At 45.4% G+C, this 25,695-nt stretch overlaps 1 protein-coding gene across 1 annotated transcript in view; it reads right to left on the reverse strand.

Annotated features, from left to right (window-relative positions):
• Ak7 (adenylate kinase 7) overlaps positions 1-25,695 on the reverse strand; it is a 65,886-nt gene that overhangs the window by 8,969 nt on the left and 31,222 nt on the right. The window contains exons 8-15 of the mRNA XM_042692814.1: positions 24,755-24,843; positions 19,638-19,728; positions 18,822-18,899; positions 17,154-17,303; positions 15,353-15,481; positions 14,232-14,361; positions 5,354-5,482; positions 3,287-3,355 (exon numbers count right to left, since the gene is read on the reverse strand). Coding sequence (XP_042548748.1) covers positions 3,287-3,355; positions 5,354-5,482; positions 14,232-14,361; positions 15,353-15,481; positions 17,154-17,303; positions 18,822-18,899; positions 19,638-19,728; positions 24,755-24,843 — 865 coding nt within the window. The remainder of the gene's footprint in view (positions 1-3,286; positions 3,356-5,353; positions 5,483-14,231; positions 14,362-15,352; positions 15,482-17,153; positions 17,304-18,821; positions 18,900-19,637; positions 19,729-24,754; positions 24,844-25,695) is intronic.

Raw genomic sequence — 25,695 nt, forward strand, 5'->3', positions numbered from 1 at the left:
AGAGTGCTAGCCTGGAGCAAAAACAAGCTCAGGGACAGTGTTGAGGCCCAGACTTCAAACCCCAGGACTGGCCAAAAAAAAAAGTGTCAGAGAAATGGAGACCCCTACCCCTCAAAATTGGTTGCTGGGCACCAGTGGCTCACACCTGTAATCCTAGCTACTCAGGAGGCTGAGATCTGAGGACTGTGGTTCATAGCCAGCCCAGACAGGAAAGTCCATGAGACTTCCTACCTCCAATAAACCACCAGAAAACCGGAAGTGGCACTGTGGCTCAAGTGGTAGAGCGCTAGCCTTGAGCTGAAAAGCTGAGGGACAGCGCCCAGGCCGACGATTGACCCAAACAAAACAAAACAAAACAAAACAAAAACCAAGGAAGATTAGCAAGAAACAAAAACAAATCCATCAAGAGCCCGATCACCAGATTCCAGTGCTTCTTCACTCACATCAAGCAAGACTGCTTGCATTAATGTTCTTTCCTTCATCCTGTGGATGTTTTGACAGCTAAGTGGATCTCACATACTTGGGGAGAGAACACCCCTCTCATGATTAACTAATTCCTTTTTTTTTTCCCTTTGGCCAGTCCTGGGGCTCAAACTCAAGGCCTGGGCGCTGTTTCTGAGCTTCTTTTTGCTCAAGGCTAACATTCTACCACCACTTGAACCACAGCGCCACTTCTGGCTTTTTCTGTTTATGTGGTGCTGAGGAATTGAACCCAGGGCTTCATGCATGCTAGGCAAGCATTCTAGCACTAAGCCACTTTCCCAGCTGTTAGCTAATTCCTAAAGACAGTGAACAATGGATTTAGAACATGCCTCTTATGGACAAGCCATCCCCACCTGGACCTTAGCCTCTCCCTCTGGCCTGCCTTGCTGTCCCAGGAAAATCCATGTTAACTCTATGGTCCTCCGCTCTGCTCTGGCTCCTGATCTTACCTAGTGCTCCCCACAGAGGCCTGCACAGAGTGGCCTCCCCTTCTCTCAGGAACTGTAATCAATTCTTTCTTCAATCAATCAGCCACCTCTATCAATTAAAGTCCCACCAGCACAAATGAGACAATCCTCTAATTTCTTTAAGGAATATAGAAAATAAAGACAATCTCTGGAAAGAGAACAAGTTATGAGAAACACACTAAACCTTCCGAGCAGATTACATCTCAGACATGTTTGGACTTTGTCCAACAAAGAATGGGAAGCTCAGTGGATCAAGTACAAAATTGTGTAAGTGTCTGTTGGCATTGGGCTTGAACTCAGGGACAGCGCCCAGGCCCAGAGTTCAAGCCCCACAACCTACAAAAAAAAAAAATAATAATCTCTCAGATTTGGGGCTGGGAAGGTGGCTCAGTGGTAGAGCGCTTGCCTTGCAAGCCTGAGGCCCTGGGTTCGATTCCTCAGCACCACATAAGCAAAAAGAAAAAAGCCAGAAGTGGCGCTGTGGCTCAAGTGGTAGAGCTGAAGAGCTGAGGGACAGCGCCCAGGCCCAGAGTTTAGGCCCCATGACCAGACCCCCCCCAAAAAAAAGACTCTCTCAGATTTGTCTGCCAAGCCTGGCTGTGAACCAAGATCCTCCTGATTAGCTAGGATTACAGATATGAGCCACATGTGCCTGGCAAAATTCAGAATCTTGTTCTGAATTCTATCTTCTCATTGCCTTATCTTCTGAGTGGTGTCATTACCTCTGTTTCCTGGAGGAAGTCGAGTGAGAAGTCTTGAGTTCAAGAGGAAATGAAAGGGACTTGATTAAATCTCTAGACTTCAGCTCTGAGATCTGGTAACCAAGGTGCAACTCCTACCTAACAAGATCGTGGAAAGGGTTGGGAAGTTAGCTCAGTGGTAGAGTGCTTGCTTTGCATGCATGAGCCCCTGGGTTCCATTCCTCGGCAACACATAAGCAGAAAAAAGCCAGAAGTGGTGCTGTGGTTAAAGTGGTAGGGTGCTAACCTTGAGCTGAAGAGCTGAGGGACAGCGCCCAGACCCAGAGTTCAGCCCCCCATGACCAACAACAACAACAAAAAAGATCATGGAAAGTTCGGTGAACTGCATATTTGATTTCCAGCTCATTTAGAGCTGGATTTTTATCTAGTCTGCCAGCTCTTTTAGAGCTTGGTTTTATCTAGTCACCTCACACCATTATGATGTACCATAGAGTTTGCAATGAATGAATATCACTCCGAAACAGTACACTCTCACCAACTGGAAAGGCTTGGAAACTGAGAGAGCTCTATTCTTCCCAAACCTGCACATGAATTATGAGATGTCTGAGACAACCCATCTCACTGGCACTTCATGGTTTTGGAGTCCACAACCAAACAATATACCTATCCCTGAGGATGACTACTATCTCAGGTCTCAGTGCTTCCAGAAGCTTCTCTGCCAGTGGAGCCTGGACCAAGAGGAAGAGATGAGTATAGCGTGACTGTCCCTGAGGGACCTGAGGCCAGTTGAGGGGGCTATTTTTGGCTACAACCTCACTTAAGTTGCAGAAAGCAACTTGTTCGGGCATTGAATCATGACCTCAAATTATTCCCTACCCTGTACTCTTGACAAACAACAAATACACCTTTGAAAATTCACAGGAAGGCCACAGAAATGCCTTCTTTGTGCTTAGCAAATCCTATTGAATAGGACAAGTTCTTTTAGGCTTCGTTTTCAAGAGCCTCTGGGGGAGTGTGGACAGATTCTCAGAGATGCACCATTCATGGTGAACTAAGAAGCAGCCAGCCAGCCTGCTTGACCCAAGGGGCCATGATCCTGGCTCCCACCACCTCCCCAAGTGACTCCAAAGCTAAGCCACCAACAGAGCACACACCTGTGGTATTTTGTGAGAAGGGCAGCAGATATGAATGTTCTCCAAGGAATTTCAATCTATTTCAGAATTTTAATGTTCCTGATAATCCCACAAGTTCTCTGTTTTAACTTTTTTTTTTTTTTTTGTCAGTTGTGGGTCTTGAACTCTGAGCCTGGACACTCTACCTGCACTCTTCAGCTCAAGGCAAGAGCTCAACCACTTGAGCCACAGCACCACTTCTGGTTTTCTGGTGGTTAATTGGAGTTAAGAGACTCACGGACTTTCCTGCCTGGGCTGGCTTTTAACTATGATCCTCAGAGCTCAGCCTCCTGAGTAGCTAGGATTACAGGCGTGAGCCACCAGCACCCAGCTCTTTTTTAAAAAAAACTTTCCCCCCCTAAAAATAGGGGGGAAATTCAAATGGGAAAGCTTGTTTTCATACAAAAGAGACATTGCCTAGCATTTCTGTAAATGTGATATGTGAAAAATATTTTAAACTTACCCGGTACAATTATTTTGTCAACGGGAAACATTTTGCCTCTGATTTCTTCTTCTTCCTCCTCATCTTCTTCTAATAAAACAAAAATATAAGTAGTTGTGTTTATTAACATTAAACAGCCAAAAGTTCAAATACTGTATCCGTTGGTTTGTTTTAAGGCAGAGTCTTACTATATAGCCCAGACTGGACTCGAACTTAAGATCTTCTTGTCTCAGTTTCCCCAGAACTGGAATTACAAGTGTGTGGCACCCATGCCTAACTTCAGAGATCACATATTGTCTTACAACCTAAACATCCATTGACATTTGGCACATATACACACTGGAATACTATTCAGCCTTGGAAAAGAAAGAAATTATGCCAATGGTGAGTGGCTGCCTGTGACTTGGGGTAGAGAAAAAGGAAACTTAACTAATCAAAGGGTGTAAGGTTTTAGTCCAGCAAGATGATAAGCTCTTGAAATCCACTGAGAAAAACATGATACCCTGAGTCGATTATAATATATTGTGCACTTAAAAATGTGTTAAGAAGGTAAGTATAAGCTGGGTGCCAGTGCCTCATGCCTGTAATCCTAGCTACTCAGGAGGCTGAGATCTGAGGATCACGGTTCAAAGCCAGCCCGGGCAGGAAAGTCCCTAAGACTCTTATCTCCAATAAACCACTAGAAAACCAGAAGTGAGGCTGGGGCTCAAGCGGTAGAGTGCTCGCCTTGAGCTGAAGAGCGCAGGGACAGCGCCCAAGCCCAGAGTTCAAGCCCCACAACCAACCAAAAAAAAAAAAAAAAAAAGGTAAGTATATTGCATATTCAATACTCATGCTACAACAAAACAAAATAAAGGGCTGGGAAGGTGGCTCAGTGGTAAGAGTGCTTGTCTTGCATGCATGAGGCCCTGGGTTCGAGTCCTCAGCACCACATAAGTAGAAAAAGCTGGAAGTGGTGCTGTGGCTCCAGTGGTAGAGCACTAGCCTTGAGCTGAAGAGCTGAGGGACAGTGCTCAGGCCCAGAGTCCAAGCCCCACAACCGACAAAAACAACAACAACAAACAATAAAACAAAATAAAAATGTACATGGGCTGGGAAGGTGGCTCAATGGTAGAGTGCTTGCCTTGCATACATGAGGCCCTGTGTTCAATTCCTCAGTGCCATATAAGCAAAAAAGAGTACTAGCCTTGAGCTGAAGAGCTAAGGGACAGTGCCCAGGCCCAGAGTTCAGGCTCCACGACCGCAAAAAAAAAAAAAAGTACAGACTAAGCCAGGTGCCAGTAAACTCACACCTATGATCCTAGCCACTCAGGAGGCAGACATCTGAGGATCAAGGTTCTATGTCAGTTTTGACAGAAAATCCCTGAAAATTTTTTGTCATTCATGGGACTTGAACTCAGGGCCTAGGTGCTATCTCTAAGCAATTTCACTCAAGGCTAGTGCTCTACCACCTTGAGTCACAGATCCACTTCCAGTTTTCTGGAGATAAGAGTCTCAGGGACTTTCCTGCCCTGGCTGGCTTTGAACTATGATCCATAGCCTCTTGTGGAGGCATGAGCCACCAGTGCCCAGCCCCTGAAACTTTTTTTTTCTTTTTCTTTTGTCAGTCATGGGGCTTAAACTCTGGGCCTGGGCACTGTTCCTGAGCTCTTCAGCTCAAGGCCACTGTTCTACTACTTGAGCCACAGTACCAGGTCTGGTTTTCTGGTGATTTATTGGAGATAAGAGTCTCACAGACTTTCCTGCTCAGTCTGGCTTTGAACCATGATCCTTAGATCTCAGCCTCCTGAGTAGCTGAGATGACAGGCATGAGCCACTGGAGCCCAGCTCCCTGAAACCTTTATCTCCAGTTAATTAGAAAAAAAACTGGAAGTGTAGCTGAGGCTCAAGCAGCAGAGTTCCAACCTTCAGCGGAAAACCTAAGCAAGAGATCAAGGTCTATACCAAAAAAAAGGGGGGGGGGGATTTATGGACCTAATAAAAGGTAAGCCAAGTCTCTCTAGTCTTTGTTTCTTTGATTGAATGACTATTACTGGGAATAACTTATCTGAGTATAAACATGCAAACACGGAGAACATGCAGACTTACGATTGAAAAGGTCTTTTGCTTGATCATAAGTCTTTGGAAATGCATCCAAAATGTAACCTTGATTCCTACAAGGCATAGATTTTAGCTTTTCTTTTATGAATCTGATTAAATATTGATCTTCTAGCCGACCTATTGAAAAGAAAACATGTTACATAGGGTCACATTTCCACCAGGTGAGATTCTAAACCGATTTGGGCAGGCAGGTGTTTTAGGAAATGCTTTACCCTTAAAGTTGACAAATGTGTAGTTTTGCACTTTGAATGTGACACTTGAGTTCTAGTTCAGTATAGAGTAGGAGAACCCCATGAGTTGCTCTACAGAAAGAGCGGAGCAGATGCTGAAGCCTGTACCTCAAATGTTCTGTGATCCCACCTTTGGGGTGAAGTTGAATGATGAGTAAGAGGAATGACAGAAAGCTGCTTCTTCGTGGGGTTTATGCAATTCTGCTTTGATATTACACCCTTTAGCCCAACTATAAGGTGTAATAAATGAGTCTCTTCCGAGAATCCAGTGAGGTAGTATTCAGGTGGCTGGCATTTGATTTAGTCAAAGGAGGTGTTTGGGTTGAGGGCGTAGTTCAATGGTTCAGTGTTCAATTGTACAGTGGTACAGGGTTCAATTCCCAGCACCAAAGGAGGAACTAAGTAAATAATTGCTAGATGTGAAAAGCAATACAGTCTGACCTGGTCTCAAATGCATGTTTCCCTTTAAAGCAGTGGTAAGGGCTGGGGGTAGAGTTCAGTGGCAAGGCACTAAGGTGTGTGTGTGTGTGTGTGTGTGTGTGTGTGTGTGTGTTTGTGTGTGTGTGTGTGTGTGTGTATACACACACAAGCATGCTAGTGCTCTCAGTGTGGGAGGTTGCAGTTCTGACCTTTGTCCCTTGGGCGGTTCCTACTCCAGGCCCTATGCAGAGTTGGTTCCTGGAAGTTTCTGGGAGAGGCTGGAAGCAGGCCTTTGTTCCACTGGTGTGGGTAAGTGGTGGTGTGATGCAACCCCATTTCAAGGTCCATCATTCTGCTATAACCCTAAGCCACTGTGTGCCGGGATGCTACCCACTCTGACCTTGCCTAAGGCAGACAGAGAGGGAATGGTAGTGTGCCAAGTCTGAAAGTCTGACCTCTAACGTTCCTACCAGAGTCTGTACTATACTTTTAGGTATTAGGGAGTCTAGTATATAAGTATATATAGTATATAACTACTTGGAGCTACCTTTTATTCTTTGAGTGGCACTAGGGTTTGAGTAGGCACCTGGCCTATGTGCTTACTCAGTTCACACTCTACCACTTGAGTCATGCCTCCAGCCCTGTTTTTTGCTGGTTATTTTGGAGACAGGGTCTCATAAGCTTTTCTGTCCAGGCTGACCTTGAAATGCTGTCCTCCAGATTGCAGGCTCATGAGTAGCTAGTATTATAGGTGCAAGCCCCTGGTTCCTGGTTTGGGCCACATTTTGATCCCACTTTTAATGACAGTCAACGGACTGAATAAGAATACCTCTCTTGTCTCCTAACATGGGCAGTAAAGGACTTGGAAAATAAATTGCATCTTTCAGAAATTTAAGTATCATAGCTGAAACAAAAATACAATCAAAGGTGTTAGCTAACATTATGCAGTACCTTTACATGGCTTCCCAGTAACATTTGTAGTGGCACAGAAGAAAAGCAAACTGGGGCTGGTGGAATGGCCAAGTGCTTGAGTGCCCATCTAGCAAGCACAAAGACCCGAGTTCAAACCCTCATGTTAACAACAACAACAAAGAGTGGCCAAGATATAAAACAAAAATATTAAATATCATGCATTCACACTAGTATTCAAAGATGGGTTTTCTCTGTGAAGTACTACTTTCTAAAGCTTACTCCTTTGCTGGGTGCCAGTGGCTCATGCCTGTAATCCTAGCTACTACTCAGGAGGCCTTAGGATCTCAGTGCCAAGCCAGCTCAGGCAAGAATGTCCCTGAAATTCTTATCTCCAAATTAACTTCCAAAAAAGTGGTTGTGGCTCAGGTGATAAGAGTTCTATCCTTGAGCAAAAAAGCTCAGGGATAGTGCTCAGGCCCTGAGTTCAAGCCCAAGGACTGCACACACACACACACACACACACACACACACACACACACACACACACACACACACACACACGTTTATTTTATATTCAGGCATCACGCTTGCCCTTCATTTCTGCTTGATTCAGAATGAACGTGTGTACCTCTGAGGAAGTTTTTGATAATTATAGAATATTTTATTTATTTTATTTTAGTTTATTTTTTTGGGTCCGGTCGTGGGGCCTGAACTCTGGGCCTGGGCGCTATCCCTCAGCTCTTCAGCTCTAGGCTAGCACTCTACCACTTGAGCCACAGTGCCACTTCCAGCTTTTTTTTCTGCTTCTGTGGTGCTGAGGAATCGAACCCAGGGCCTCATGCATACAAGGCAAGGGCTCTACCACCGAGCCACCTTCCCAGCCCCAACTATAGAATATTTTAAACTAGCCCATGTAATTGTAACTCCTCTGTACGGTATCCTCACACACACACAAAAATACTTTAAACTAGATACATGGCCAGGTGCACAAAGGGCCAAGCACACATGCCCACTGTGGCTTCCCTGAACATAACCACCACGACCACCCGCTGCTGTTGCCCTCTGACTGGGGCTCAACTGTATTTTTCAATCTATATCCTCCATGCCCCATCCTCACCATGGTAAACATTGCTTTATCTTCTGATTCATTCCATTTGACCTCTTAAAAATATTCCCCACATGGGGGGTGTGGAGATAGGGGGGTGGAGAGGGGAAGGGATGGGAAGGGGAAACAAAGGAGGAGGCAACAATGCTTGATAAGAAATGTACTCACTGTCTCACCCATGTAATTGTAACCCCTCTGTATGGTATTTTCACAATTAAAAAAAAAAAGAAAAAAAATGTTCCCCACATGTAAGTGACTCCAAATGAGGTTTTTCTGTGTTTATGTCTGGTTGACTTAGCATAATGTCCTCCTGGCCTATCCCTAACACAATTTCCTTTTTGTTGTTGTTTTGTCAGTCCTGGAGCTTTAACACAGGGCTGGCTTCTTTCACTAGAGTCTAGCACTGTACAACTTTGAGACACAGCGCCACTTCTGGTTTTCTGATCATTAATTGGAGATAAGAGTCTCACGGACTGTGAGCTACCACATGTGGCTGGATTTAGGTTAGAAACTCACTATGTAGTTAGTTGGCCTGGGACTCACTCAGCTTCTTGAGTGGTGGGATAGTTTGTATAACCAGCTAGCCTCCTTTCAAAACACTGAATAAAACTGGGTGTGGGTGACTCACACCTATAATCCTAGCTACTCAGAAGGCTGAGGTCTGAGGGTCATGGTTCAAAGCCAGCCATTAACCACCAGAAAACTGGAAGTGGTGCTGTGGTAGAATGCTCACCTTAAGCTGAAGAGCTCAGGGACAGTGCCCAGGTCCAGAATTTAAACCCCATGACTGATTAATTAATTAATTAATTAATATTCTACTCTGTGTGTGTGTGTGTGTGTGTATGTGTGTGTGTGTGTGTGTGTGTGTTAGTCTGTAGATAGGCACTTGGGTGATTTCATACCTTGGCTATTCATCATATTGCTTCCATGAATGGGGTAGCAGGATGCTGTGGAGTTTATCTTAAACTCCACATCAACTCCCTGGAGTTTCCCTTTCTTTGCAACCTCCAAACCGGTCCCTCCTCCATGGATCAGCACAGCCCTAAGGGCAAGCTTTTAAAATCTTGCTCTGCTTTTTTTTACCTTTTCACTTCAAGTCTACTTTTCAAATAGCAACAATGTTTAAAATGTAACCTATGTTCATAATCACTAAAACATGGTTAAAAATAATGCCAAGTCCAGATTTCACGCCAACATTCATGCATCGTATGGGTATTCTGGAATCTGATGCATTTACAAGGCTTTTTCCCTTTGTAATTGCAAACTCACAGATGCACGGAGAGACTAGCCCAGTGACTATAGTCACTGGACTACAGTCAGTGATTCCACAATACTCTGAAACATGTAAGACAAGCATGAATGGCCCCGTCTGTGGTTGGGGGGGTGGGGGGGGAGTGGTCAGGGCGGGGGGAGGTGAGCAGGAAAGAAGGCTGCTCCAGGCAGGGATGTAAAAGGGCCGGTGGCTGGGGAGCTGGAGCGTGATCTCCACCCTCAGTGTCTTGGACGCCTGTCTGGCCCTGGGTCCAAAGATCTTGTGCTGTTCAAACATAACTGAGGACCACATCTAGTTTCCAGTAAACATGAAGGGGAAGAAGTGTGGACAAACCTGAGAAGAAATAAAAGAAGTGAGGGAGGAGGGGAGCGGAATGACTGCCTGTGAACACTTCCCCTTCCCCGCAGATCACTTCCTCCCTCCCAGCACTGCTCTAGCCCGGGGGCTGCCAAAAATGTGTTGGCCTGTCCAGTTTGGGGGTGGGGGGCGTCTCCAGTCAAGCTCTCAGAGGCAGGGAGGCAGCAATGCGCTCTGCTGGGCTCTGCGCCGGTGATCGCCCTTCTCTCTTTCTCCTTCTCTTTCTTTCTTGCTGGTCCTTGAACTCAAGGGCCCAAGTGCTAACTTTGAGCGTTTTTGCTCAAGGTAAGGCTCTACCGCGTGAGCTATAGCTCCACTTCTGGTTTGGGGATAGTCAATTGGAGGTAAGAGTCTCATGGACTTGCCCTATCTGGGCTGGCTTGGAATCAATCCTCAGATCTCAAGAGCTGGGATTACAGGCATGAGCCACCAGTTGCTTGCTTGTTTGGGAGTAAACAGCTGGTCTTGAGAAATGGTCAGAATCCCAAGAGCCTCTGGTCTAGATTCTTGCGACATTGGGGGCAGCTGACTAAGATGGATGAGCAGCTGGGGAGGGGAGTGCAACGGAGATGGGAGGCATACAGTGACAGGGGCTGTCTCCCCAGGCCCCAGAAGACAGTCAGCATCTGAGCTCCAGGGCAAGCAATGCACGGGTCTCTGTGGGAGACTCTGAAGGGTCTGATACCCAGTGTGCTGACTAAGCGCTGAGGAAGCTTCAGATGCCTCTGTGTGTGTGTGTGTGTGTGTGTGTGTGTGTGTGTGTGTGTGTGTGTGTGTGTGTGTGTCTCCCATTTCCCACACTGGCTCATCAGAAACACCTAGCAACAAAAGGGAAGAGAAAGGGAGAGGAAAACAGGTGCTTAAGAGGCCTGAGGGGAGATACAGTGGGGTAAAGGGTCCTCGGCACTGTTTACACATTGTTCTGACCCATAGGCAATAATACTAGCTTAGGATAGGCCCCGACTGTCTAGGTATAAATATGAAGTGGTTTCTATTTTCCTGTTCCTTTAGAGACCACAGTTCAAAACGCAGTGTGTGAAGATTTGACTAAACTTTTTTTTTGCCCATCATGGGTCTTGAACTCTGGACCTGGGTCCAGAGCTTCTTTGCTGAGCTTTTTTGCTTTTCTGGCTTTTTCTGAGTAGTTTATTGGAGATAAGAATCTCAAGGACTCCCTCAACCTCCCCTCCCTAACCTCCCTCCCTTCCTATGCCCATCCCCCCATCCCTGGCTTCCAACCCTAATCCTCAGATCTCAGCCTCCTGAGTAGCTAGGATTACAGGTGTGAGCCACTGGCGCCCAGCAGCCCTGGATTTTTTTTTATTTTTTATTGGCTAGTCCTGGGGCTTAAACTCAGGACTCGGGCACTGTCCCTGAGCTTCTTTTGCTCTAGGCTAGCACTCTACCACTTGAGCCACAGTGCATACTTTCTGTTTATGTGGTACTGAGGAATCAAAATAGGGCTTCAAGCATGCAAGGCAAGCACTCAGCCATTAAGCCACATTGCTTCCCAGCCCTAGATTTTTTAAAACATAAATAAACGAAGGCTCCAAATTTCAACACCTGAGAGTTCTATGGGACTTAAGGGGAATTTCGTCCAAGGGTGGGACAGAGTGAATGGAGTTTGAGTGTAAAGTGATAATTGTGGCAGGATGCTGGTGGCTCACACCTGTAATCTTAGCTACCCAAGAAGCTGAGATCTGAGGACCACAGTTCAAAGTTAGACTGGGCAGAAGAGGCTGTGAGACTCTTATCTCTAATCAGCCAGCAAAAAGCCAGAAGTGGTGCTGTGGCTCAAGTGGTGGAGCACCAACCTTAAGTAAAAAAGTCAAATGAGAGCATGAGTCCCTGAATTCAAGTCCTAGACCAATTCTCTCTCTTTCTCTCTGTCACACACAAATAAATAAAGGGACATAAACTGAAGGTATAGCTCAGCAGTTAAGAGTATTTTTGTCTAGCACGTGCAAAACCCCAAGTTCAATCCCAAGTACCACAAAAATAGCGACAGTTGATTGAACAAATAATTGCAGCCTCGTTACTATACCTGGACTTTCTAGCTACTAAGGATTCGAATGTTTTCAAAATCCTTGGACATGGTGAGTTCTGAGGCACATTGACGTCTTTGTATTATGTGTCTGTTTTCTTGCTGGATTCCCATAAGTAATGTGGGCCTTGGCTCAGGCTTTGCAACATTATTAAAAGTAAAGTTCTGGAATATCTTCTTCACAGTGTTTCATTGTTTCTACTTAGTGAGCCCGAAGGTCTGTTCTATCACACTCTGCTGGGGGCTGACCACTCAGACTTTCATCCAGGGCTTCAGCAGCAGCAACTGCCCTCTCAATGTTGCAACCCACTGCCACCGGGGAGCCTCAGTCCCTGGGAGCCCCTGTACCCAGGGGCCCTATGCTCCCAAGAGCAGAGACCCCCCCCCTCCTTCCCCCTGCTCAGTGAGCAGACATAGAACCGGACAGAGACAGTGGAGTGCAGTGCAGCTGGCCCGCCATGCCATCGGCTAGCTCCACTAACCCCCTCCAACTAGTTCCTCTCGTATCCATTTCTTCTATTAAGGATTGAATAGTAATGCCTGAATATTTCATGTGTTAAGGATATTAACCAGGTCATCCTGGTGGAGAATATTTTTCATGGTTTATCACTTGATTTTGTTTGTGTGTGGGGGTGGGGAGGGCAGTTCAGTTGGTCATGGGGCCTGAACTCTGGGCCTGGGCGCTGTCGCTCAGCTCTTCAGCTCAAGGCCAGCACTCTACCACTTGAGAAACAGTGCCACTTCTGTTTTTCTGGTGCTTACTTGGAAATAAGAATCTCACGGCTTTGGGGTTGGGAAGGTGGCTCAGTGGTAGAGGGCATGCCTTGCATGCCAGAGGCCCTGGGTTCGATTCCTCAGCACCACATAAGCAAAAAGAAAAAAGCCGGAAGTGGTGCTGTGGCTCAAGTGGTAGAGCGCTAGCCTTGAGCTGAAGAGCTGAGGGACAGCGCCCAGGCCCAGAGTTCAGGCCCCATGACTGGACCCCCCCCCCCCCCCCCCGCCAAAAAAAAAAAGAATTTCATGGCTTTTCCTGCCTGGGCTGGCTTTGAACCCATGATCCTCAGACCTCAGCCTCCTGAGTAGCTAGGATTACAGGCGGGAGCCTCCTGTGCTTGGCTTGTCATTTGCTTTTTTTAATTAATGTTTTATGTAACTAACATTTGATACTACAAACATTTTTTTTTTTTTTTTGGTTTGGTTGTGGGGCTTGAACTCTGGGCCTGGGCACTGTCCCTCAGCTCTTCAGCTCAAGGCTAGCACTCTACCACTTAAGCCACAGCACCACTTCCAGCTTTTTCAGTTTATGTGGTGCTGAAGAATCAAACCCAGGTTCTCATGCATGCAAGGCAAGCGCTCTACCACTGAGCCACCTTCCCAGCCCTGATACTTAGAAAATTTATGAACAATGGGGCTGGGAAGGTGGCTTAGTGGTGGAGTGCTTGCCTCGCATGCATGCAAGAGGCTCTGAGTTCGATCCCTCAGTACCACATAAACAGAAAAAGCTGGAAGTGGTGCTGTGGCTCAAGTGGTAGAGCACTAGCCTTGAGCTAAAGAGCTGAGGGACAGCGCCCAGGCCCAGAGTTCAGGCCCCAGGACTGGCAAAACAAAACAGAAAAAAAGAAAATTGTTGAACAAGCATTTGGATTTTTCTTTGTAGGGTTTTGTTGGATTTTCTGCCTTTTTTTTTTTTTTTTTTGTCATTCGTGGGCTTTGAGCTCTGGGCCTGGGCGCTGTCCCTCAGCTCTTCAGCTCAAGACGAGCGCTCTACCACTTGAGCCACCGCACCACTTTTGTTTTTCTGGTGGTTTTATTGGAGATAAGAGTTTCATGGACTTTCCTGACCGGGCTGGCTTTGAACCTCGATCCTCAGATCTCAGCCTCCTGAGTAGCTAGGATTACAGGCGTGAGCCACTGGCACCCGGCTTGCTTTTTTTTTTTTTTTTTTTAATATGTCAGGCAGTTATCAGATAGTCACCAAAACATTAACAATGAATTTATCCAGGAGGTGACATTACACATGAACTGTTTTTGCTATTACTTTAATTTCTGTAGTACTTTGCTTTTTGTTTGTTTGGTGGGGGCAGTACTGAGGTTTGAACTAAGAGCCTCTCACTTGCAAGTGTTCTACCACTAACGCCATGTCTAAACCCATTTTGCTTTTGTGAGTTTTAGAATAAGGCCTTGCTTCTAGGCTGAGCCAGATCAGATTGTAACCCTTTTATTTATGCTTCCTGTTTAGCCAAAATGACAAACACAGCTACCACACCCAGCTTTCCACTGATTAAGAAGGAGTCTGACTTTTTGTTTGGGCTGGCCTCAAATCTCTATCCTCTGGATCTCCGCCTCCCACCCAGTAGCTAGGATAATAGGTGTGAGCTACCATACCCAGTTAGTGCTTTATAACCAGATTGAAAAAATAACTTCTGTGAAGCAGGTGGGCATGGCGGGGTGCTGTGGGATCTGCCCGCATTCTCCAGCTAGCTACCTGTGCTCCTGTGAGCCACCAGCATTCTTGAGTGAGCTACCTGCATTCTGCTCCATGCTTTCCTTGACACCTTCTAAGAGTTCCTGAGCATCTTCCACGTTCTCCTCCTCTTCTTCCTCTTCACCTTCTTCTTCTCCCTCTCCTGGGTCCTTAGGTGCAATGATGGACTCCTATATATTCAAATTGGAGAGTGCTTTGCATTGATTCGCGACTCACTGATCATCTGACCAGAGACCCTAGGGGAAGTCTGGTGCCCAAATCCAGAATGTACCCAATGTCAGTCATCAGGAGGAAAGTCTGCAGGATGTGCATATCTACAAAGATTGATGGTAGCCTCAACGGTTTTCTTTTCCTTTTTTGGTACTCGGGTTTAAACACGGGGCCTTGCACTTGCTCAGTTTTGTTAGGCTGATGCTTTACCACTTGAGTCCATGACTCCAGTCAGGCTTTTTGCTGGTTAACCAGAGGCACAGTCTGCAGACTTTTCTGCCCAGGCTGGCTTCAAGCCACAGTCCTCTATGTCTCAGTATCCTGAGAAGGTAGGATTACAGGAGTGAGCCACTAGCCTGGCTAGTGAGCCACTACCTCTGCTTGTAGGAGAAAAATATACTTCTATGCAAATGCTAGAAGTTTGCTAAGACACTAGGTTGTATCTCACTTAGGAAACACATGTAGTAGAAATAAATCAAATTTCTACACACTTTATTGAAATCAATTTTGGGGTATGACTCAGTGGTAGAGCTCATGCTTAACCATTGTGTGTCCAATCCACATACATAGAAAAAGAGACAATACTTCTTTATAGAAATGTTCCTCAGTATCTACCATTCCCAGCAAAATAGTACAAAGCAGTAAACAGTGTATCATCCTGAGAAACAAGATAACAACAATATGATAATTTTGAAAATAAGACGAGATATCTTTTGAGTGAGAGCTGCAGGCAGACCAAAATTCAAGGACAAGCTGGGAAAGACTCATCCACGACCCGGGAGAAAGCTCATGGGGTTCTTCTGGGTGTTCATAACCAGCGGACAACAACAAAATCCAACTCAAATAACAAAAGGAATCTTTGGCATAATGATTCTGATGCCTGTATATTACACCACTGAGAAAAGCATTTTGTAACTATGAAAAGAATCCCCAGTGAACTTGCAGTGTTACCAGTTTGGCTATGGCTTCGGCAATCACTTCCTTTACTCGGATGTGAGGCACTTTGTAGTATTTGGACAGCTCTTGGGCAACTGTGGTCTTTCCTACAGCAAGAGGACCAAGAATACAAATCTTGATTGGCTGAAAAAAGAAAAAGGAACTTGGCGTGAGCTCTGCACGTTCCATCGCTAGACACGGCTGTTTCCCAGCCATGGAGGGGTCTGCTTCACAGTCCCAGCGCTCATGTGCTGGTTCAAGTTCATTTCATTCAACAGGAATTTTTTTTCTTCTGGTTGTGGGGCTTGAACTCACACTGTCCCTGAGCTCTTTTTCTCATGTCTAGAGCAAGCTACCACTTTGAGCCTCAGAGCCACTTCTGATTTTCTGGTGGTTCATTGGAGATAAAAGTCTCATGGAATTTTCTGCCCAGCCTGACTTTGAATTTTGATCCTCAGATCTCAGCCTCCTGGGTAGGTAGGATTTTACAGGCGTGAGCCACTGGCTCTATGCTTGTTCGTCAATCTTTTTTTAAAAAAAGAATACCTATAGCTAGGCACTATTGGCTCACATCTATAATTCTAGCTATTCAGAAGGGTGAGATCTGAGGATCATGGCTCAAAGGTCATGAGAGATTCTTACCTCCAATTAACCAGCAGATAAGCTGGAAGTGGCAGAGTACCAGCCTTGAGCAAAGAATCCAAGTGAGACTAAGAGGTCTTGAGTTCAAGCCCATTCCTGGCAGTTTCCTTCCTGACCACCCACTCCCATATACACATCCAGCTCTACCCAGCTCTGAAACTGGCTGTCCAGAGACACACCTGCAATTTCTTTTTTTTTTGGGGGGGGGGGGGGAGTCCGGTCGTGGGGCCTGAACTCTGGGCCTGGGTGCTGTCCCTCAGCTTTTCAGCTCAAGGCTAGCGCTCTACCACTTGAGTCTCAGCGCCACTTCCAGCTTTTTTCTTTTTGCTTATGTGGTGCTGAGGAATCGAACCCAGGGCTTCAGGCATGCAAGGCAAGCACTCTACCACTGAGCCACCTTCCCAGCTCCTGCAATTTCTTATATGTCTATTACAGTCAGCCTTGAGCTTACTACCATGTTCAGTGTGCCTAAGTTCTCATGGACACTTAATGCAAAGCTGTAATGTTTTGTGGTTAGTATGATAACTAGATCAAAAGCTGTCAAGCTTGAACATGAACTTGAAATGAGACAGGCTTACACCTGTAATCCTAGCTATCCAAAAGACTGAGGTTTTTGTTTGTTTGCTTGCTTGCTTTTTGCCAGTCCTGGGGCTTGTGAACTCAGGACCTTGGCACTGACCCTGAGCTTCTTTTTGCTAAAGGTTAGTGCTCTACCACTTGAGCCACAGTGCCACTTCCTGCTTTTTCTGCTTACATGGTACTAAGGAATTGAACTCAGGGCTTCATGCATGCTAGCAAGTACTCTACCACAGAGCTACATTCACTGGCCCAAGAGGCTGAGATTTGAGGATCATGATTTGAAGCTAGCCTAGACATGAAACTACTTGAAACTCTTCTCTCCAATTAAGTGCCAAAAAGCTGGACGTAGAGCTGTGGCTCAAATGGTAGAGTTCAACTTTGAGCAAGAAATCTCAGGGACAACACTCAATTGTACGTGAGTTCAAGCCCTAGCACAGACACCAAAAAAAAACCCCAAACCTTGACGTAAGAAAGTTCAATGTTCAATGTTTGTTCAATGTTTGAAAAAGATAAGGACCTTCATTAGTTCAAATAACCCAACACTAAATGTCATTAACTTTGGATCTGAACGTGAAATAGGAGACAGTCAAGTTACCAGTAAGCCTCTGCTTTGCTTGTACTCTTTGAGGATGTTGTTGATGTTTTCTACAAATCCTGTTTGGGCAACCCATCGGATGTTAAAATTCTCCTTCACGTATAGCGCTTCCATTCTCAAGTTCACCAGCAACTGGTCAAGATGCTCTTGCTGAAAGTCATGGGCAGATTACAAAAAAAAAAAAGAGTCAGTCACTGGTGGCTCACGTCTGTAATGCTAGCTACTCAAGAGGCTGAGATCTGAGGATGATGGTTCACTTCCAGCCAGGGCAGGAAAGTCCATGAGACTCTTATCTCCAATCCAGGGCTGGGAAAGTGGCTCAGTGGGAGAGCGCTTGCCTTGCATGCATGAGGCCCTGGGTTCGATTCCTCACCACCACATAAGCAAAAAGAAAAAAGCCAGAAGTGGTGCTGTGGCTCAAGTGGTAGAGCGCTAGCCTTGAGCTGAAGAGCTGAGGGACAGCGCCCAAGCCCAGAATTCAGTCCCCACGACCAGAACCACCCCCCAAAAAAGTAACAATCCACCAAGAAGATATAACAATTATAAATGTGTACAAAATGAATATTTGCACGCCCATGTTCATAAAACAACACTATGTGACATAAGGGCCTAGATAGACCCCAATGTAACTATCATCCCCTAAAAGTCCTAAGGACAAAAAAATAATCAACAAAACACTTCACAATTCAATGACATTGCACATCAAATAGACTTAACAGAAATGTTTAGAATCTACTATGTAAAAGCTACAAAACATACAGCCTTTTTTAGCTGCCCACAGAAATTTCTGTAAAATAGGGCTGGGACTGTGGCTCAAAGGTAGAGTGCTTGCCTAGCATGCATGAAGCCCTGGGCTCTATTCCTCAGTACCACAATACACAGAAAAAGCTGGAAGGGGTGCTGTGGCTCAAATGGTAGAGTGCTAGCCTTGAGCAAAAGAAGCTCAGGGACAGTGCCCAGGCCCTGACTGGCAAAAAAAAAAAAAAAAGAAAAGAAAAAGAAAAAGAAAGAAAGAAAAAGAAATTTCTCTAAAATAGATCATGTTTGAGTGCATGAAACAAGCTTAAAAATCATAAGAAAATGGAAATAAATTCTTATATTTTATCAGATCATAAAGAAAGAAAACTACAAGTTAGCCATAAAAGAAACTACAGAAAGTCCACACATATATATGGATGCTGAACAATATACTTTGTATGATCATCAAAGAATTAAAAGAGAAATTTTTTAAATTCCTAGAATCAGGTGAATATAAAAATAGAACATACAAGGCCCTATGGAATAAAATGAAAGTGGGTCTAATGTAGTTTATAGCTATAAATGACTGCATTAAACAAACAAGAACAAAGGAGTTTTTTCAAATACCCAGGGAGAACTTCAAGATGTTGAAAACTCCAATATTTTGAATAGTAACTACTTTAATGTCGTCCAGCGGTTCAAACCCCGAAGAAAAAACTAAGTGGAGGGAGAATTGTTCCTGCTGGCCCTCAAACTCCCCTAACCAGTTCTTCCCCCTCCAGTACCAATAATATCTAGAAAATAATATTTAGAAAAACAAAATTTTAAATACAATTTCTTTTTTAACATTTATTATTATTAATCTTTAAGTAGTTGTACAAAGAAGTTCCCATTCCACAAAACAGTTAAATACAATTTCTTCATACTAACTGTTAGCTCCTTGCTTAGGAAGGCGCTCTCTTTAGACATTTTCTGAATTTTCCCAGGGCCAGTATGTTTGCTGATGCACTGTTCAAAAAAAAAAAACAAACCACAAAGAGATTATTTGATTTACTTGTAACATTTTATTTAAAAAAAAACTTCTTACATGATTATGAGCATAGCTAAATACAGATAAATAAAAGCACTTTCAAAACAGACAGTAGGCCAGGGACCAATAGCTCATGCCTGTAATTCTAGCTACTCAGTTGGCTGAGATCTGAGGATCATGGTTCAAAGCCAGCCCAGGCAGGAAAGTCCATGAGACTCCTATCTCCTATTAACCACCAGAAAACTGGAAATGGAACTGTGGCTCAAAGTGATAGAGTGCTAGCCATAAGCAAAAGAGCTTAAGGATAGTGGCTAGGCCCTGAGTGCAAGCCCCACTACAGACAAAAACAAACAAACAGAAGGTAATGTGCAAAGCATATTTATTTATTTGTCTATTCTGAAAGTATATGGAAGACAGAGACAAGTAAGGAGCTCCCAGCAGAGGGAGACAAACATAACTGGTCTGTGGAATATTGGAAGCCCCAGAAAAGGGAGTCATCCTGGTCTTGTTAAATAAGATTTTAAGGAGCCCATTGTCTGGGATTGAGCTCCAGAGCTCCAGAATAGACCAAAATGGGTCACTCCTGCTTACTGCCATGGAATAAGAGCAAAACTTAATGAAACAGCTTTCTATGAGCCCAGCTAATTCCATAACTGTAACTTAGGGCAAATGTCTTGAGATGCCACGAATGCCTAGGCGGAAACACGCCACAGTACCTTGATGAAGTCTTCCAGCGTATGCACAGACTCATCCACAGCAACCAAGTAGTGAACCTTTGGTACGTGGTCTATCACGTTTTGTAACACTCTGCAGACCAATAGGTAAATTAGTCACAGGCAAGTAATAAATGAGACCCCCCACACCCCAATCTCTATAGTAGAACTTTAAGAAGTCATCTGATGGGCTGGGAATGTGGCTTAGTGGTAGAGTGCTTGCCTAGCATGCATGAAGCCTTGGGTTCGATTCCTTCACATAAACAGAAAAAGCTGGAAGTGGTGCTGTGGCTCAAGTGATAGAGTGCTAGTCTTGAACAAATGAAGCTCAGGGACAGTGCACAGGACTTGAGTTCAAGCCCCAGGACTGGCAAAGTAAATAAATAAATAAAAATAAAAGTCATCTGACTTAATACCAGACAAGGTCAAGGTCAAGCTCAGGGCAAGGGTGGGGTAGAAGTGCTGGGGGAGGGGGGAGGGTAGAGGAGGAAGGATCCTTCTTGGCACTCTGGGGAGGGAAGATTAAGAGTTAAGTGACTTCACTTAAGGTGTGAAGGTTAAGCAACTTTTCTCTGGGTGTGGAGCTACTGGGAAAGGGGAGGCCCCAGCCTCTAGGGACTGATCCCTTGGCCTGTTTTCCTGTTCCGAAGCCCCTCTCCACTTAGGGTCTCCTAACTATGCTTGGGGTAGGCATTTTACAAAAACAGAGATTCAGAAAAGACATGGCCTTCTTTAAGGGAGCCATGAGGCATGTGGGGCACACAGGGATGGAGGGCAGGCCTGACCAGGCAGGACGCAAGGGAGGGTTTCATATCTACTTTCCCACTTTATCTCACTCCGGCCCTACCAAATGGCTATCCCAACCTTATAACTGAGAATCACACACTGGGAAGGAATGGAGCCTTCCCACAGAGCAACGATTTGAACACGAGCAGTCTGTAGCATACTAAAGTAGAATCCATAGTGAAAAGAAGTCTTCTCTGATGGCCTGCTAAGTCCCCTCATCACCCCCCACACTCTTAGCTTCCAGTGTATCTAAAATGCATACCGCACATGTCTATTTCAGGGCCTGGGGTCTAAGCACACAGGTAAAGTGCTTGCCTAGCATCGGCTTAGCTTTGGGTTGAAGGCCCAGCATTGAAAATATTATTGTTGTTGTTATTAATAATCAGTGTTTGTTCCACATTTATTTCATATTAATTTCTAAAAATGATTTAACTTTTGGCTTCTTCCTCTGTTAAATAATTGATAGTTTTCAAAGAGAACTGTAGAAAGAAAGAAAGAAAATGTTATTAAAAAGGGCTAGAGAGGGGCTGGGAAGGTAGCTCAGTGGTAGAGCGCTTGCCTTGCATGCATGAGGCCCTGGGTTCGATTCCTCAGCACCATATAAGCAAAAAGAAAAATGGGCTAGAGAGCCAGGTGCCAGTGACTCATGCCTGTAATCCTAACTACTCCAGAGGCTGAGATCTCTGAAGATGGTGTTTTAAATAGCTTTCTTTCTTTTTCTTTCTTTCTTTCTTTTTCTTTCTTTCTTTCTCCTTCCTTCCTTCCTTTCTTTCTTTCTTTCGTCATGGGGCTTGAAATCTAGGCCTGGACCCTGTCCCTGAGCTCTTCAGCTCAAGGCTAGCACTCTACCACTTGAGCTACAGGGCCACTTCTGGCCTTTTCTGTTTATGTGGTGCTGAGGAATTGAACCCAGGGCTTCATGTATGCAAGGCAAGCACTCTACCACGGAGGCACCTTCCCAGCCCCTAGGAGGATGGCATTTTGAAGCCAGCTGGGGCAGGAAAGTCTGTGAGAGTCTTATCTCTAATTAACTATCAGAAAACCGGTAAGTGGAGCTGTGGCTCAAAGTGGTAGAGCACTAATTTGAGCCTAAAAGCTCAAGGTCAGCATTCAGGCCCTGAACTCCAGCCCAATAACCAGCAAAAAAATTAAAAACAATTACCAAAAGTAAAATAAAGTGTCAGGGACGTGGCTCTAACAGTATAGTACCTGGCTTGCAAGCAAAAGGACTTAAGTTCAAACCCCAACATTTAAAAAACAAAGTAAAAGAGTCTCATATTTGACACCTGTAACATAAAGGAAATCTCTGCCAATAACCAGGGCACATTCTGGTCACTTCATTCTCAGAGTTCCTGTTGGCTAAGGAGGATCTAGGTATCTGATTTTTTCAGTTTGGTTTGTGATCCTCCTGTTTCAGCCTGCTGAGAACTGGGATTGCAGGCATGTACCACCATGTCCAGCCAGATCTATGTTTTGTAAGGCATGAAATTTATGAAAGTCCTGGGACTCCCTTCCTTTGGAAAGCCCTAAAGTGTAAGTTTTGTTTGTTTACTGGTAACTGTCAGAGTGGTGGCCAGTGGAAGCAGGCAAGGCTGAGAATCTAGAACTAGCCCTTCAGGCAAGGGCAGATCCAGGCCTGCCTGTGGATAAGCCTGGGGTAGGACAGTGAAGCCAGGGTCTCCTGAACCCTGCAATTCAGAGTTGACTCACTGTGACACCGGGAGCCTGCTCACTGATCTAGGGCTTAAGCCAGGCTCTCGGGGTCTGTCTGGGCACAGGATCTGGGGACTCAGTGTGACGCTGAAGTTCTCAAGAAGCCATAACTGTATGGAGGATCTCGCAGAACAGGACCTGTCCAGAGGACAAACTCCCGCTTGTGGGGGGGACCAAACGAGGCAGGCCTACAGCCAGTTATCTTGCGCTATCTTAGGCCCTTAGGAAACCTTGGTATCTGACAAACAGACTCCTGACTCTTAGGTAAAGCTTTTGGAATGTGTTATTGTGTTGAGCTGACCTCTAGCCGCCCATCACCCTGAAGCAAAGAATGCTAGAAGATTAAATCTGGGACCTTCTAGCCTCTTGCTGGTGGTTTATGCCTGTCATCCTAGTTACTCAGAAGGCTGAGATCTGAGGATCGTGATTCAAAGCCAGCCCAGGCAGAAAGTTGTGAGACTCAGCCGGGCACTGGTGGCTCACGCCTGTAATCCTAGCTACTCAGGAGGCTGAGATCTGAGAATCTCGGTTCAAAGCCAGCCCAGGCAGGAAAGTCCGTGTGACTCTTATCTCCAATAAAGCACTCAAAAACTGGAAGTGGCGCTGTGGCTCAAGCGGTAGAGCGCTTGCTTTGAGCTGAAGAGCGCAGGGACAATACCCAAGCCCAGAGTTCAAGCCCCACGACCGACCAAAAATAGAAAGAAAGAAAGAATAAAGAAAAGTTGTGAGACTCTTCTCTCTAATAAACCACCAGAAAACCAGAAGTGGTGCTATGGCTCAAGTGGAAGAGTGCTAGCCTTGAGCTGAAGACTGAGGGACAGAACCCAGGCCAAGAGTTCAAGACCCATGACTGACAAAAAAAAAAAAAAAAAACAACTAAAAGGAGAGGTATGGCTCAAGTGGTAGAGCACAAGCCTTCAGTGGAAAAGTGCATTCAAGCCCCACTGGGGGAAAAAAAAAGACCATATCAAACTATAGAAAGTATTTCCCAGTTCCACCATGACCACAACCCTAACACCTCCACCAGTACGCTGCGGAGCGAGGTGGTTCATGATTTTCTTTCTTGAGTCTGTAAAAGCTTATGCAACCTCTTCTGTGTCAGGGTGTGTCATTCCTGGGCCACAGGGTTCACTTTTTCTCCAGGATAATTTACCTTTTTACAAAAGAATTCCTGAAAAGGAAAGTTAGTTACCTCTGTAATCCCAGCACTTAAGCTGGAGGGCTTCCCAGACTGCAGCCAGACCTTGTCTCAAAAGAAAAGTTTCTGCTAAGCACTGGTGCTTCACCTAAGGTCAGCCTAGGGCCAAGGAGGCCCGGTGCAGACACCTCCCTACCTCTTGGCTAAGTTTCCACCCAGTATCTGTGCCCATCTGGAAGCAGTCACCTCCTCCTCTGTAGGTCACATCCTGGGTCGTGTCTGGCCACGCCGCCCACCTGACCATAGGAGGGCGCCAGATCCAATGTGGCCACACCTTTCCCACACCTGGCCCCACCTCTTCCTGTCTCTGGTCTAGATAAGTCCCAGCCTGGGGGGTGGTTTTCTCCTTTCTCGTCCAGGCCTCTCCACCTTACACAGTGCGTGGCAGCAGTTCATGGCTGCCCTGCGTGGTGTTCTCTTCATCGGCTACCTAATGAAACATACCTATTTAATATACCTTACAGTTCACACCTGTAATCCTAGCTCCTCAGGAGATTGAGATATAAACCGGGTGCTCATAGCTCACACCTGTAATCCTAGCTACTCAGGAGGCTGAGATCTGAGGATCATAGTTCAAAGCCATCCCAGGCAAGAAAGTCCATGAGACTCTCCAATTAACCACCAGAAAATTGAAAGTGGTGCAGGGGCTCAAGTGGTAGAGCACTAGCATTGAGGTGTAAAGATCAGGGACAGTACCCAGACCCAGAGTTCAAGCCCTGTGACTGACAAAAAAAAAAAAGGAGACTAAAGGTACGAGGACCCTGATTTGAAGCCAGCCTGGGCAGGAAGGACTGTGAAACTCTGATCTCCAATAAACTACCAAAGACCAAGAAGTGGAACTGTGGTTCTGTGGTATAGTGCTAGCTTTGAGCAAAAAAAAGCTCAGGGACAGCACCCAGGCCCTGAGTTCAAGCCCCAGGACACAAAAAAAGATTTATTGGAACTGGTGGCAACTGGAGGTATGGCTCAAATGGTGGAGCACTAGCTGTGAGCAAAACCCCAAGAAATAGTACAAGGTGAGGCCTTGAGTTCAAGCCCCAGTACAAAAATGATAATTAAAAATGCTCCAGATTCAGTTGACTGGTTCCTAGAATGTGGTGGGTGCACATTACTGATCTCATCTGAGACAAGGGGAAAGAAATTCTGTGAGCAAAATGTTCATACCTAGTACCAAGTCCCTTCTTTCCTGGAATTGCTTGCCTAGAGTTTGAGTTTCTAAGAGATGAACCTAAACTTGTCATCAGAAGTGTGATGCTTCATGAAGATGTACACTATTCCACGATGCACACAGAGGCAACAGGTGGAGGGTTGTTGTGAAGTAGAAAGACATAATATCTGGGGTGGGGGGGTGTCTTAGCATGGGGTTCAAGGAATGTTAGGGGACAGTCATCCAGGACCTTCCCATCTCCCAGAGAAGGCTTACCCTGCTAGATCAAGAACATGAATGGCCGGGATTATATTTGTTCCATCTCCAAAAACAGGCAGGGCAGGAATCTCACCTAGCCAGGCCATCTAAAAGAAAGAAAAGTTCCCTGAATGACGCACTCGGACACTGAGGACATCGCATGAGTTTTTACAGCCTCAGAAGAAAGAAAATCACAGATTAATACACCCAACAAACATACTGGTGGCTGCGTTAGAGAGGTGGCCAAAGAATAGCAGGATTTCATGGTCATCATAGGCAGAGAGCCGTTGAGAACAAAAGAGCAGGGGCTTCTTCGGCTTGTCTTCTTCAGATGTCATATTCTCAGTGCTGAAAAGTGAATGCACCGAAGTCCCAACACTGGGAGGAACACAGGAGGACTGCATGCAAGTCTGAGGCCCGGCAAGGTACGCAGTAGGATCCCGTCTCCAAAACCTGCTCAAAACAATCTGCGTTTGGCAAGGGGGATAAAGGGGGCAGGGCCCAGAAATGGAGGGACAAAGGGTGAACAAATGCAGCAATGGTACTCACTGGATACTATGTTGAAAATGAGTATACAACTTGTGGGCTGGGATGGGAGAGAAAAACCAGGAGAGTGAAGAAAGGGGTGACATTGTCTAAAAAGAAATGTACTCTTTACCTGACTTATGAAAGGTAACTCCTCTGTAGATTATCTTTATAACTATATAATATATATATATATATATATATTTTTTTTTTTTGTCAGTCATAGGGCTTGAACTCTGGGCCTGGGCACTGTCCCTCAGCTCTTCAGTTCAAGGCTAACCACAGTGCCACTTCCAGTTTTTCTGGTGGTTTATTGGAGATAAGAGTCTTATTGGGGCTGGGAAGGTGGCTCTGTGGTAGAGCACTTGCCTTGCATGCTCGAAGCCCTGGGTTCGATTCCTCAGCACCACATAAGAAAAAAGCCGGAAGTGGCG

The sequence above is a fragment of the Dipodomys spectabilis genome, unplaced genomic scaffold, assembly GCF_019054845.1.
Source record: "Dipodomys spectabilis isolate Male_0828 unplaced genomic scaffold, ASM1905484v1 ptg000157l, whole genome shotgun sequence".
In the NCBI taxonomy this organism is placed as follows: domain Eukaryota; kingdom Metazoa; phylum Chordata; class Mammalia; order Rodentia; family Heteromyidae; genus Dipodomys; species Dipodomys spectabilis.